The sequence below is a fragment of the Clavispora lusitaniae genome (genome assembly GCF_014636115.1).
Source record: "Clavispora lusitaniae strain FDAARGOS_655 chromosome Unknown tig00000003_pilon, whole genome shotgun sequence".
Lineage (NCBI taxonomy): Eukaryota > Fungi > Ascomycota > Pichiomycetes > Serinales > Metschnikowiaceae > Clavispora > Clavispora lusitaniae.
This window is the reverse complement of record NW_027093975.1, coordinates 1146925-1161505: the sequence shown is the minus strand read 5'-3', so window position 1 is coordinate 1161505 and position 14581 is coordinate 1146925. Positions and strand designations below refer to the sequence as shown.

General features: G+C 45.9%; 6 protein-coding genes across 6 annotated transcripts; 2 read left to right on the top strand and 4 right to left on the bottom strand. All coding sequences in view use genetic code 12, as the record gives it.

Moving 5' to 3' along the window:
• Window positions 1–768: 768 nt before the first annotated feature.
• FOB63_000539 (putative integral membrane protein) lies at window positions 769–1842 on the top strand (the record flags this gene model as incomplete). The annotated part of the gene is made up of 1 exon (XM_002619361.2): window positions 769–1842. One exon carries the CDS (start codon window positions 769–771, stop codon window positions 1840–1842), a length of 1074 nt encoding a protein of 357 aa, XP_002619407.2.
• Window positions 1843–2846: 1004 nt separating this feature from the next.
• On the bottom strand, window positions 2847–3882 carry FOB63_000538 (uncharacterized protein; the record flags this gene model as incomplete). Its single annotated transcript, XM_002619360.2, has 2 exons — window positions 2847–3587; window positions 3736–3882. The coding sequence occupies 2 exons, from the start codon at window positions 3880–3882 to the stop codon at window positions 2847–2849; spliced, it is 888 nt and encodes a 295-aa protein (XP_002619406.2).
• A 1112-nt stretch (window positions 3883–4994) lies between these two features.
• Window positions 4995–6329, bottom strand: MIR1 (Mir1p; the record flags this gene model as incomplete). The annotated part of the gene is made up of 1 exon (XM_002619359.1): window positions 4995–6329. The coding sequence occupies one exon, from the start codon at window positions 6327–6329 to the stop codon at window positions 4995–4997; it is 1335 nt and encodes a 444-aa protein (XP_002619405.1).
• Window positions 6330–7465: 1136 nt separating this feature from the next.
• On the bottom strand, window positions 7466–9205 carry CDL1 (Cdl1p; the record flags this gene model as incomplete). The annotated part of the gene is made up of 1 exon (XM_002619358.1): window positions 7466–9205. One exon carries the CDS (start codon window positions 9203–9205, stop codon window positions 7466–7468), a length of 1740 nt encoding a protein of 579 aa, XP_002619404.1.
• Window positions 9206–11298: 2093 nt separating this feature from the next.
• Window positions 11299–13092, top strand: FOB63_000535 (uncharacterized protein; the record flags this gene model as incomplete). Its single annotated transcript, XM_002619357.1, has 1 exon — window positions 11299–13092. One exon carries the CDS (start codon window positions 11299–11301, stop codon window positions 13090–13092), a length of 1794 nt encoding a protein of 597 aa, XP_002619403.1.
• Window positions 13093–13656: 564 nt separating this feature from the next.
• FOB63_000534 (uncharacterized protein) lies at window positions 13657–14344 on the bottom strand (the record flags this gene model as incomplete). The annotated part of the gene is made up of 2 exons (XM_066102476.1): window positions 13657–14172; window positions 14234–14344. The coding sequence occupies 2 exons, from the start codon at window positions 14342–14344 to the stop codon at window positions 13657–13659; spliced, it is 627 nt and encodes a 208-aa protein (XP_065958546.1).
• Between the last annotated feature and the right edge of the window lie 237 nt (window positions 14345–14581).

Genomic DNA, 14581 nt, shown 5'->3' with positions numbered 1-14581 from the left:
CATGCTTGTCTCAAAGTTTAAGCCATGCATGTCTAAGTATAAGCATTAAACAGTGAAACTGCGAATGGCTCATCAAATCAGTTATCGTCTATTTGACAGTGCTAATTGACATCTGGCATTTCTACTAATGCATTGAAGGGAGAGAATTACCAACTTGATTCGGCTTCAGGGATACAGTTTATCATTATTTTTAGCAACTGCAGTGGATACGAGGCCGTGGCCTTTTATTTGTCAGCACCGCCTCAATGCGTACTTATGTATGACCTTGTCTAACGCAGGATTTAAAGATATCATATACGAGATTGACTAAACCCCACGGGCATTAATGCTAGTAATACGAGAAATATAGAATAGCCACCTGTAAGTCTTTGATGGCTAAGTTATGTCAATTATACTTTTCTCGTATGTTGAGAGACACATGTCAATTACTGCAGAGACTGCGCGGCTCATGACAGGTTAAAGCCGTTTTACGTCCGTGTGCGGAAAACGAAGGAAAGAAGCCAAAATAGACGGCAAAAAAGGAATAAACAACATCCGTGCATTCTTCCAGAGGGGCTCTCTCCTTATTTTTATATGGCAGTCTCCTCGTAAACTGTATACTCCTCAGTCAACACTGCATTTCGGTCCGACTCACACGGCTTCATGGTTTATGTGCACTCTGCACTTATGTGCAATGGGATATTTGAGCCAAAAGGCCCGAAATTGGTGGAAAAGAAGACAATCAAAGATCGATCATCCACCCAAAAACTTCGCCGTTGACGTAGGAAAATGAGCAAGAACGAAAAAAAAAAAAAAAAAAAAAAAGGGCTTTGTTCAAGGACCCTCAAAAAACGCACTAACGCCGTCAACCTTATTGACGTATATGGTCGAAAGCCGCCCTTGTCACATTTTCTGTCACAGGGCAGTATATTAACCCCACGCCCCTCTTTCTCTTCTCCACGATCTCTTTCTGTTTCTTTCCTCATGTCTGGATTTGTATCTACCGATTTGGGTGCTGCCGCCTCTTTTTACTTGGCCGTATATGTTCTCTTCACTCTTTTCATGACAACCGTTGTCATTCGAAAAGGCTTCAAGACCGTGTACACATTCTTGTTGTTCTTCGGCATCGTTCGAACTGGCGGCCAGTTGTGTGGCGTGGTGTATGCGAAATTGGGGCCATCTTATTACAAATGGCTCATAGCGTATTTGGTCTTGGGGGCCGAAGGATATTTTGCATTGATTTTTGCCGCTTTCCAGTTCATCTGCAAAGCCCAGAAACAAGAGTTTGGGTCTTCATGGCTCGTGACGCTGGGTCCACCGATAAAAAGCTTGCTTCTCGGCAAAAACCCTACGTGGAAATCGACGTTTCGCCATTTTTTGATTCCAGCAAATGTTCTAGTCATTGTTGGCGGCACGATGTTGGCGGGATTGAACACTGAAGATCTTCAAAAAGATCACAGCACAGTCAACACATCAAAGGGCCTTCGAACTGCAGGTCAGGCTATGTTTGTATCCATGACAATCGTGGTAGAACTCCTCAACATATATGTGTACTTTAAGGAACGGGTACGCAACAGCTTGACCCTTGGTGTCATGGGTGCTTCACCGTTTCTTTTGGTGAGAGGAGTTTTTGGAATCTTATCCATCTATGTGACGTCCATGAACTATTTTGATACCAGCAACTACAACGGGGGTTCTGCTTCACACAAATTGACCATATATGAGTATGTTTTGAGTACCACGATGGAATTCATCGCCTCTTGTTGTTTGACGGCCACTTTATGGTTTGATAGAGAGGGCAAGCCTGAATTTGAGGAATGGCCATTGACGACAAAAACATCGGAGCTTGAAAAAAATGCCTGATTTGAATGTTGGAAAGTCTCAAGGTGAATGGAGACTCATAACTTTGTAAGCTTGAATACAGGTTTATCAACAATAGATTTCGTCGGACGCCGCTTTAGCATTCTTGAACTGTTAAGTGATACATGTGGTAGTTCAGCTTTTGAGAATGTTTTACTTTTGCAAATCAGGTTTAATGTAGTTATGATGTCACATTCCGAGAAATAATCTATCACAGGTCTATTGTTCCAATTTGTCGCGTTTAGAGAATATCGTAAACCGACACGAAATTACAAACTTTGCGTTTTCGAAGAGAATTTTAGTAACATATCGAGACGCCACAGAAAGAACAAGTAGTAGATAGACGATTTTTCTTTTTGTACCCCAAACACAAGAGCAAGGCAAATGCCACAAAAAGAGAATAAACCCGTACATCTGTAAAGTTGTAAACCCGTACATCTCACAACACCCGTACACCAAGACATAAAAAACCCATACACCAGGAAACTGACACCCGTACATCGTTCCCAATCGGGAAGCTGTACCCCTGAGATGCATCTGAGCATACCATTCCTCAGAATGCCGAGTTACAAAAAGTCTATAAAAAAAGCATTGAATGGAATCGCTACAATAAGCCTAAGGCGGAGTGTATTGCGACAATATCAAGGGATGTCAACAATCGACACAAAACGAATTAGCCAAAATATATAAAAACTATATCTTTTTCATTTTGATTCCCTGGAATTTTATTTATTTCCCACACCCGAGATGACAACGAGCAGGAAAGTATGTCTTATTGATGGAAACTTGACGGAAAGCCTGCAAGTGGGAACGGACCTAACCACTCATTCGGGGCCATTATTCTTCCGAATCAGGAAGAATGCACAGACCCTGCATACCGTGTGGAATTACACTTGCATGCGCAGATTTCTGGCTATTGCTACAGACAAGCACTAATAAACCTTTTAATCTATCCTAAAACAAACCTAACCTAGCCGTCTCCTCGAGCCATTAACACGAGGGCCAGCCTAAAAAAACAACCACTTCTTGGAGCGTTTCGTTGGAGGCGAAAGCAGATTAGAAAGAGTGGTGTTGGAAAGACCTGGAAGAGTATTGTTATTTGTAGAAGGGTTGTAGTTGATGGCCGCGTCGGTCTGCACAATCAACTCGATGTTGTAACCCCTGGCCTTGTTGGGGCAAGCGGTCTTGTTGTGGTTGCCCCAGTACACCCGGTACTCGCCTCTATAAGAGTTGCTAGGGCAGGCCAAAAACTCGGTGGAGTTGCGGAAAGTCAACTTCTGTTTGGAAATGCCAAAGCCGTGCGTGGCGTTGGCTGCGTTGGGCGCAATAGTCAACTGGTACGTTTTCGGGTCCACATGGACGTTGGTGGTGTTTGCAATCAGCTGGGTGGCATTGCCGGACTTGACGCTGCCCGGAAGATTCAACACATAGCCCTCGGAGGCTCTCACTCTGCCGAAAAAGGCCTGCTCATCGGCGTTAAGCAAAAGTTCCTTGCCGTTGTACTTCAACAAGTGGTACTGGAATACAGCGCCTTCATGGTGGGCAATAAGCGAAAACACCGGAGACGACGGACGATATAGACGTTTGACGGGGAACGCCGCTGCACAGAGGGCAAATAGGAGGACGTTGACGAAAGATGTGAAGAGCATGGGGAAAAAATGTCGATGAAAACGGAAGTACCACCAGCCACCCATATTTATAGGGTAGAGGCATGGCGCAAGAGATGACGCACGCGAAGCAAGATGCCGCTTCCAGACGGCTATAAATGGCACGCGCGCTGCAGCATGACGTTTCTGCGCCAATCACCCTGCCTAAAGAGGAAATAACCCTGGTGGGTTGCTGATTCTTGCGCACTTGACACCAAACAGTGCGCTGGTATTTACGATTGACACAAACGGAACAGGTGTTGCCGTCTCGTTTTTCTTTCCAAGGCCGTTTCACCGTGCTATTTTCTTCCTTTTTCCTGCTTTTGTTCTGCTTTGTTTCTTCCTCTTTGTTTTCGGTATCGATGGAAAGAGGCTTTGCCCGGATGACCTCGTGCATATAGGCAACGTCACGGGTTCACACCGGAAGTATAGGCCGGTTTTTACACATTCTCTCCGGTACAGAATTGATTGCGATAGCCACAATGGGATCAATTGCATTATATTGCATTTCAATTGCATCAGTGTCATGTCAAAGCAGTTGGAAGGTCTTTAAGCCATTATCACATTATGGTTCAGCCGGTGACGCTTGTCCAAGTAGTCTTGAACATTTTTGCAATTCTCTTTGCTAAATTTGCAATTCTCTTTGCTAGCAACGTGAAGTACCGACATACATGGAACGGTGCTCAAGATTTGATCGTTTCTTCTTAAGTGAGCGCTCGGATTAGTTAATCTCTTCAATTGATTATGTGTAAGAAAAATCGATTTCTACAGAGACTATCATAAAGCACTTTCTATTTCTACAGAGACTATCATGAAGCACTTTCTATTTCTACCAGAGACTATCATAAAGCACTTTCTATTTCTACAGAGACTATCATGAAGCACTTTCTATTTCTACAGAGACTATCATAAAGCACTTTCTAGCATTGGTTGGCTCCACTTGAAATAATTTGTTCGAGCAGTTTGATTCGAAAAAGTGATCCCACTGTAACACGAACTATTGGCACAGGATGTGAAAGTCGATAGACAACAAGAGATTACAAGCAATCAATTAGTAATAATATAGGCGTTGGCTAATAAACTGCGTCTTAACGGGCTGCTTCATCAAAACAGACTTCAAATGCAGATACATTGATTTTGATCTTGCAATTGAGTCGATTTTGAATCATCAGCAAGCATTGCCAGTAAATCGGTGTCAGACCATTTTTACTGAATCCTTCATCAGTCACAAGTACAATGCGTGGCGACAATTAAATGGAGAGACTTAATCAGATAAAGTTTATGAATTCGGATCACTTATGAAGACATTAATAACAGCAGTAAATTGAAATAACGAACATGCGAAAACTTCAAGTCAAAAACTGTCATCTTCTACAGGATCAATTCCAAACTGAAACGTCTCCAAGCATACTCACGATGTCTAGCATCTATAATCCCGCGCAACCGCCTACGCCATAAATAAGTGACTGTCATCCCAATGACTGAGGTGCATTAATAAATACATTCTACTTACAACTCAACGGCCTTAGGGCAGTTCAAAGCAGACTTCAAAGAGCCGTAGATGGTGAACTGCAAAGAGGTCAAAGTACCGACCATGACCAATCTGGTTGGCAAACCAGTGAAAGAGCCACGGATACCCAATTGCTTGGCCAATTGAGCCAACAAACCAATGGTGGATTGGCCTGGAGCCTTCTTGGTCTTGTTGACCTTGGACAACAAGGTGTCAGCAGGTTGAGAAACAATGGCAGCAGCACATCCGGCAATGATACCAGCACCCAAGTTGACGGCAGTGGCGGCACCAGAGGACAACTCAGCCTTTGGAGTTGGGATGGCACCGTAAATGGCCTCAGCAGCTCTCTCGAAAACCAAAAACTTGGCAATGTTGTAAGGAATCTGCTTGAACAAGATAGGGGTGAAACCGTTGTAGAAAGAACCGACACCTTCTTCCTTCAAGATTCTGGAGAAACCGCCAATCAAACCGTTGGCGAAGGTTGGCTGCGACACCAATCTGATTCTGGTGGCTTCCAATGGACACAAGGCAATGTCGGCGAAAAACTCGGCCAAGGCAGCGGAACCAATGTACACGGAGTTCTTGTACTTGGAGGCGGTGTCGTAGCCCAATTGCTCAATGAAGGTCTTCTTGAACAATTCGTAACCACCAAACTTGAAGGCACCTTGCAAGGAGTAACCCAAGACGGTAGGACCCAAACCGGTCAACAAAGCACCGGCACCTTCGGAAGAGACAACTTGCTTGAAAGAGCCAATCATACCCTTGTTGTAAACAGTTGGTTCCAACTGGATTCTGGTCTTCACCACATCGATTGGGGTCATGGCACCGTGGGTGACACCACAGCCCATAGCACCGGCGAGAGCAAAAGAGGCGTAGTCACCAACGGTGAAAGTAGGAAGAGTCTGCTGCTTGGCGGCCATTATGAATATATATACACAAGTGTGGAAAAGAGAAGAGAAGGAAAAAATTCCTTTCGCACCGGGCGATATATAGGCGAAAAACGAAAAAGCGCGCGCACTATCGCAGGAACGGTTCTTATTGGCCTGTTTCCAGGCGCACCGCGCAAACTTTCTTGCGCATCCGTATGTCTCCGGGCGCGCACCTGCTGTATCGGGTCTAACTCCGCCAGACCAGGCCCACGCCAAACCTACGGCTTTGGATGAGCCAAATTGTAGGGCGGTGGCACAAGAGGCAAATCGGTGGCAGCACGTGCGTCTCCTTGCTTGGGTGTGTGTGCAGGCTTTGGGGAATATTTTTCTCGTGCTCTCTTTTCTTTTTCGTCTGTACAGTCTTGGTACGTCACCGATCTGGCTACTGTTGATCCAGCATAGCATCAGTATTCTAGGTTGATTGTTCTTTGGTTGTTCTTTGATTGATTGTTTGATAGATTGTTCTTGATTGGTGTCTAGACGACAGTTTGGATTTCAAGTTCTGATGCTCGATCAGACCGTATTTAGGCATTCTCTGGACCCTGTTCTAACATGTAACGGCAAACTTAGATTGTTTATCTGATGAATGGCCTCGTAATGATGCAAGTAAACTTAAGGTCGCTAGTTGTGCTAGCAAATTAAACTTAACGTCACTAGCTGTGCTATCAAATATAAACTTTCTTTCCCATTTAATCAAAAGAGTACTATCACCAGTTCAGAGATAATGCCATCCTACTCTTGAAGTGGTTGTATGAAAGGCTTGACACAGCGCAAGATGCTGTCGTCAGATCGTCTTGTTAGACGAGTATACGGATTTCATGAGATTACAGGATATACCTGCATTCTTCAAAAGTGGTTGAAAACATTGGTCAACTCTATTCTCTTTGTAACTCAATCAGACGAAGGTCATATTACTGATGATTAGCGAATTTCACCACATCTTTATTACCTCGACTCTCAATTCAATCTTAAGAGGCGAACATTGAACCTAAAACTACTTTTCCGTCTTCACGCAATCGAATTTGTGATGATCAAAATCAATTAATTAGATGGTGTGAATAAAGCTGAAACTCTAAGTCGCTCAACGTGAATTCGTACACCATATCTCCTGGTGAAGTAGATCCAACGAAAATGTTTCTAAATCAGAAGCACTTTCAGTCTTGGCCACTCCATCTTAAAGATATCAGGTAGATTATCCGGCATCAAAGCAAGTACGAGAACCCTTGGCCTTATTTAAGGTGCAAACCAGCTTTGCCTTTAACTCTCAGCTTAATTCCAGAAAATCACTTATACGATGTGTCGGAACGGTTCTGTTCAACGATCTAGTAACCTAAAGTGTTGTGACATCTGATACTGTGATCAATAGAAAGCATTGACTGTTTCTTTCTACTTATGATTTGCAGCTTCATATCTTACAAGCATGAGCCAGCGCATACATACGTAGCAAAATCTCTTCCGACGCATGCACTCAAGATTATTCTCTCAATGGATGCTAGAGCCAGCACTTATATAAGTCTATAGCTTAATGGCCAACTTCATTCCTACCTCCGTTTGTCCGGACGCTTCTTCATATTGGGAATAGGCGGAAGGGCGCCGTAGGGCAATGGCATACGAGGAGCAGCGGCTGGAGTGCTTCGCCATGAGCCTGGAGCTTGGCCTGGAGCTTGGCCTGGAGCTTGGCCTGGAGCTGGAGGTTGTCCCACTGGTTGCGACACTGCGCCAGCTGGAGGCATATGACCGGAGCCGCTAAAATGCAATTGTCCTTGGGGCTCGGAAATGATTCCTGTCGGTCCAGAAAGTCCAGCGGGGCCCGAAATGCTTGTACTTGGAACTGGGTCCGGTCCGGTGTTCAGGCCATCCAAAGTGTCGGTAAAAACGTCTTCTGAGAGTTCAGGCGAGTATGCATCGTCGTCGTCGTCTTCCGGTTCCGCTTCAGGATCTGGTTGGGGTTCAGACTGCTCGATCCGCGGCTCGACCCGTTCTGGAGTTCTGTAGTGCTCGAGAAGATGCGTTAGAAGCTTTGTGCGCAGATCTGCGTCTGTTAAGGTGTTGTAGGCGGCCCTCTGTTTGGCGGCCAAGGCTGTGTCTCCGGATCCAGAGGCCAATGCTAGTTCGCCCACGCGAAGACGGAAAACAAGCGGGTCTTCGTTTTCCTGCTCGAAATCGTAGCGGAGCTTTTTCGTCGGATGCTCAAAGTAGTTGTTTGCCCGCGTCACCAAGAACTGGAACTCGGCGTACGCCACGGCATGGAGGTTTTTGACCTGTGCGTCGGGAAGTTTGGCAAAAAGCGGCTGGTAAAGCTTGCTGAGCCACTTCTGGATCTCGGCAAACGTGTAGCCGTGGCGAGCCATGCCGCCGACATAGGCGTAGAACACCGTCTGGAGGATGCGCATCTTGTCTTCCACGGGCAATTCTTGCGAGATGTGCATCATCACTGCCTCGGAAAGATTGTAGCAGTATGCCAAGCGTGCCACGACGTGCGGCGCCGTGAGCCGAAACCGCAAGTGCTGCAAATCGTCTTCGTGGGCCGTGGGAAACGCCGTGTTGGCGAGAGAAATGAGCGCACAATCAACCAAAGCAGACCCGTGGAGGGCAAGCTTGCGGTTGTGCGAATTGCTGAAGTGCAGCGCTTCTAGAAAATCGCCGGGCTGCCGAAACGACTTGTCTGTAAGCACAAGCTTGAGCACAGGCTCGCTGAGCGGCGGCAACGTCGGCGGGTACAAGTCGGCCTTGTCGCTCTGGCCTTGGTTTTGGCCGCTTTCGGGTTCTGTTTTGGCGCCGTCTGCGCCGTCGATGCTTTTGCCGTTTTCCACCGTCCTCTCACCCTCGTCGATTCGGAACCTGTCCTTCGCCTTTCTCTCCTCGGGCGTGTAGTCCAACAAGTACCCGACATAACGGTCGCTTTTGGCAGACTTGAAGTTGATGTGGGCAAACGTCTGCAAAAACGGCATGAGGCCCTTGTCGTAGAGGCTCTTCAAGCGCACCGCCACCTTGAGCTGCGGCGACTGGAGCAGCACACGGAGCTTTTCTGCCATGGCCAGCGGCTGCGGCGCCTCGCCATAAGTATGCATCAATTCTTTATACTGAGCCACCGTGGGCGCCTTGGCCACGACCTGGTTGAGCGTTGCTTGGAGCTGCGAGATGTTTCCTCGCACCTGGTGGAGATCGTCGCACCATGATAGAAGGTCGTCGGACATTTTCGCTCGAGCAGTTTGGGTTGGGTTGAAGTTGATAGTGAGAAGAGGCGGCGTGCGCGGCCCATATTGTAGATGCTTTGGCATGAATATTATTTATACCGTTTACCATATAGTTACTGTTGCACGTAATTTACTATAATAAATCTAATGTAATAATTGTAATAATTTATATTAAAATATAATTATAGATATTATTAGGCACATCAGATGCTTTTGTCGACACCCCAGTGTCTTCTTGATTTGTTGTTGTTTGTTGTTTGTTGTTTTTTGATCGGTTTGTTGTTTGATCGTTTTGTTGTTTAATCGTTTTGTTTTTTGTTTTTTTATTTTATTTTGTTTTTTTATTTTGTTTTTTGTTTTTCGTTGCTTTCAGTTTAGGTGCCGTTTTGCTTGATTTGTGTATGAATGCGAACCAGACAACGTTGTAGTACAGAAGACTTTCGAAAAAACATTTTGAGTTGTAATTAGGATTTCCGTTAAGCCTTGATTAGATATGATGGCAAGCTGGAACGGATCGGAGCTCTTTCGTTTTTTCCATGCTGCTAGATATGTCAGGCTCGTCAGACGGCATTGATAATAAAGATACAAACTATAAACGAAGTAATTCTAATAATGATATAAATTACGAGTCCTAACTAACTTGTTCTCTGGTTAGACGAGAAGTATGGAAATGATTGGGCTCACACAATTGGATTCAAATGTACTGGTTGATCCAGCTACAAAATTTGTCCCCTATGATTGACAACCACATCAACTCTTCCAAACAGATCATAAACTGTTCTCAACTAATAAGTCTTGAACAATCAGACAGTCACTGTCTTTACGAGCAGGTGTTGAGATCTCGAATGCATCAATGCTATGATTGAGCTTCAAACTCACTAAAAGTAGGAAAGCAATCTCATTTAGTGCTTTATAGCAACGGCTCATTTGCATTCCTGACATTTAATTTTGGAGAGGTGTGGCAGGGAAGGTGCTAAAGCCCTGGAAAGTGATGGACCTTCAAATCGAGAAAGAATCAGCGACGAATAATGGGGCGCCGTCGATGGACTAAAACGTTCAGAACCCACATCAATAGATTGACTTTTTTTCGCCCAAGTTGTGCCCATTGGAGTCCTATACTGGCCAAAGAAACTTGTACGGTTTCTGATCGTACAACGAAGGGATATTATAATAAGTTTCCACATAAAGTTGTATATTGAACTTGGGTGAAAGAATCTAAACTTCAACTAAATCTCAGCGAAGAGGACTGATAGTAGCTTCCTAAGAGAACTAAGATCTTATACCCGTGTGAGAGCTAAGAAATGACAATGTACGTCTGATTGAATCTTTCGAATGCTACCTACCACTGCTCTCTCCAAGAGCACATTCAAACGTCTACCTTCCGATCTTGGTCAAAGGAAGAAAGTACGAGCAAATAATAAGTTCGAACAATTATTCAAACAAATATTCAACAAATATTCAACAAATATTGAAACAAATATTCAAACAAATATTCAAACAAATATTCAATCAAATATTCAAACATAAAAATGTTCGAACAATTCAAACAGTCACTCGGCGACTCTGCTTTCGCAGTCTGAACAAATCGTCGTAGTCATGAGTTCAACGTTTTTCTGGGATATACCTGGTCAATCAGGATCTCCAGTAAGCAAATACCACAGATCCAGTACACCATTGGGCCAATTCTTTATACATTTACAAATACAGCGATCGCTGCACAATGCATGAATCTACTTAAACACAAGTATGCTTGAACGGTACAGGTAAGTATCCTCTAAGATTGATCCATTTTTCGATCTACTCACATGGATGTTATGTGAGCCAACCTGTGGCCTTACCAATTCTCCAAACCATTCATACCTCTCGTTGTCCAATCAACATCTTCTGTCAGCCTGTCTACTAAGTGACTAGGTGCATGACGTCTGTCTTACATGTGGACATCGCGGGTGCAAAAAAAGAAAAAGAAACGCAAGAAAAAATTTACTTCACCGTACTATGCTCCTCTGACATCGACAACAGGCTATAATCAACTGCAGAAATCATCACTTCTCCGTATTGCAACTTCAAGTACCATCACAAAGAACAGCTCCAAATAGCTCCTAATAACTCCAAACTCCAAATACCTCCGAATACAAAATAGCCCAAGAACTCCATTATCTTAGCGCCAGAATATTCCCATGAACGACTACTTTGCTGAAGACTACGTCCCGGGCACGACCAACATCCTTGTGTCTCTGGACGACTCGTCGAGCCACCGTCCTGTGAAAAAGACCGCCGACGGCATCATTTTGCTCCCCCAGCCGTCTGACTCGCCCAACGACCCGTTGAACTGGTCGAGCAACCGCAAAATATGGCATTTCCTCCTTGTTTGCTTCATCACCGCATTGACCGCTGCCATTTCCAACGACGCCGGCGCAGCGCAGGACCTGTTGAATGAGATCTACGGCATCTCCTATGACGCCATGAACACAGGCGCAGGCGTGCTTTTCCTCTTCATTGGCTGGCTGTGCATCTTCTTTGCGCCCGCGTCGTCGCTTTACGGCCGCAGAATCACCTACATCATCTGTCTTCTGGCCGGAACGGCCGGTTCCATCTGGTTTGCTCGCCTGACGAAAACCGCAGACACAATCTGGTCGCAGGCGTTCGTGGGCATGTCTGAAGCATGCGCCGAGGCCCAGGTCCAGCAGTCCTTGGCTGACATTTTTTTCCAGCACCAGCTTGGTTCGGTATTGACCGTCTACATCTTGGCCACACTGGTGGGCTCGTTTTTGGGGCCCTTGGTGGCCCATCTCATCTCCGAGGCCCAGGGTTTCCGCTGGGTCGGCTGGTGGGGTGCCATTGTCACTGGCGGAACGCTTTTGGTGACTTTGGTTGCGTGCGAGGAAACGGTTTTCGATCGTGCCAGCCACTTCCCTGTCTACGATGAAAAGATTGGGCTGAAAAGTGAAGAAACAGGCGAGAAGAAGGAAAACAAGGATACTCCTGCTCTTGACAAGGAAGCTGCAGCGCTTGAGCTTTTTGAGAGCGGCGACTCGAAGGACGAAAAGGCGGAGGAAACTGAAGAAACGCACGAGACCGAGAGAACTCCAGAGATGGACGAAAAGGAGACAGGAATAACTTCCAACCAGGCCGGCAGTCCGATTGTTCGGTGCCGGCTGTCGTTTGACCTTGAGTCTTCTGCAGAACGCCCCAAATCGTATCGTTCCCGGTTGGCTCTCATCACACCTTCATCCTACATCACTGGGTTGGGTTTCCACCAGTACGTGAAAAGATTTGTGCTCTACTTCAAAGTGTTTTCGCTTCCTGCTGTCTGGCTCTCGGGCATATTGTGGGGCTTGCAAGATGCATACATGTCTTTTTTCCTCACAACTCAGGACACATACTTTGGCGAAGAGCCTTGGAACTATACCGAAACGCAAGTGGCGCTTATGAACGTGGCCACTTTGGTTGGTGCTGTTTTCGGCTGTTTCATGTCGGGAGTCTTGTCTGACCGCCATGTGCTCTGGTTGGCCCGTCGGAAAGGCGGTTTGTACGAACCCGAGTACCGCCTTTGGCTTCTTTTCGTCACCATGGTTGTTTCTCCTGTGGGTCTTGTGATGTTTGGCGTGGGAGCAGCCCAAGGCGGAGCATGGCCAGCATGGGTGATCTATGGCGGCTTGGCCCTCATTGGTTTTGGCTGGGGCTCCATCGGAGACACTGCCATGTCGTACTTGATGGATGCGTACCCGGAGATTGTGATCCAAGGCATGGTGGGTGTTTCCATCATCAACAACACATTGGCATGTATCTTCACGTTTGTGTGTTCGAAGTGGCTCGATGCTGCCGGAACCCAGAACACTTATATTGTGTTGGCGGTGATTGATTTCGTGTCGATTGCGTTCATTGTGCCAACGCTTTACTGGGGCAAGCTGTGGCGCCGGGCGACGCGGGGACTCTACATTCAGTTGGTGGAGCTTGCCAGCGAGAGCTGAACGATATGCGATTTTGACTTAGAGCATCGACCGATAGACTGATAGATGTAATAGAATGTATAGATAATTTCCGATATTCTGATATATGGTAGTCATGGTGTATTGTTAGATGATCGATATTGTTATATTATTTGATAGAAGGTATGAAGAATGTAGATGTACTATAGGAAATGTGAAGAATGTAGATGTACTATAGGACATGTGAAGATGTAGATGAAACGGATACGTAAGATTCAATTAAATACACAGAGAGATGTAACGGATACGTAAGATTCAACTAAATACAGAGAAGGAAAGTGTAAACTGATACAAGCGATACTGTGAGATACAGACTGACCTATCATCACACAATGAATACATGGTCCTAACAGGTAAAAACCACACGGCACGTATTTACAATGCTAATCCTCGGTCTCTCTGGTCCTTGTCTAGTAGTATAATAACATTACATACAGCCAACAACACGCCAGTCACGTAAAATTTTCTTCTCATGTACAAGTTTCATGTCACCACACTATTGTCCGACGCAAACGACACAAAAACGACGCAAAACTTTTGTGAGGTCTAGTCCATGGCCTCGCCGTTGTTCTGGGCCGCAAAAGCGCCGCTGTCGCCGCCCGTTGGAGTCACGCCGTCCATGTAAGCAGTTAACTCTGCGTCCAAGTCTTCAGCGGTCTTTTTCGCTGGTCTGGGCTTCCTGGCCTTGGGTTTTCTGGCGCGTACGCGAGGCGCCTCCTTCGAAAGGGCAATTGGTTCAGCCGCCGCACGGGGAGCTATTCTGTCAGCCAAAGAGGTGGCGTTTTCCACAATCAACGTGTTGCCCATGGCCTTCTTGCCATCGAAACGGGAAATGGCCTTGGCGTTGTTGTCGGCAAAATTCAGCTGGAAGCACACGTACGCCACCGCCTCGTCGCGTGGATCGAACTTGACAAAGTCCACAGGCGCCACGTTCAAAAACAAGTTGGACAAGTCTTCGCCATTCAACTCGGAATGCACGTTTCTGAGCCGCAACAAGGGCCTCCCATGGGCGCTTTCAAGAATCTGCCGAGGGATACCGGTTCTGCCGGTCGGTCTGCCGCGCTGAAAGTTAGTATGGAGGGACGAAAGACGAAATCTTGAAACTTTGCTGAATGACACATACAGGTGGTCTTCTGGCGCCACGGGATCTGGGCGGTCTTGCTGGGCCGTCTCTTCTTCGAGGCTTGTTGGAGCCGATGATTTCGTCCAAAGATTGTTCTAGAACGCCCGACATGGTTCTGTTTGCAATTAAGTGGAGTTGTTGAAGATGTTTTCGAGTGGGGCCGTATGCACTACCGTCTGGCCATAGCAAGAGCCAATATACTAAGCAGTATGAATATTATTAATTAACTTTATGGATCTATTTGGAGAATGTTATAGTGTAGCAATTGACTTAACTCATTATTTCGGCTGGTGTTAGATACAAAGGAGAGTCGGATATTACTGGACGTTATGAGCAAAAATGGATCAT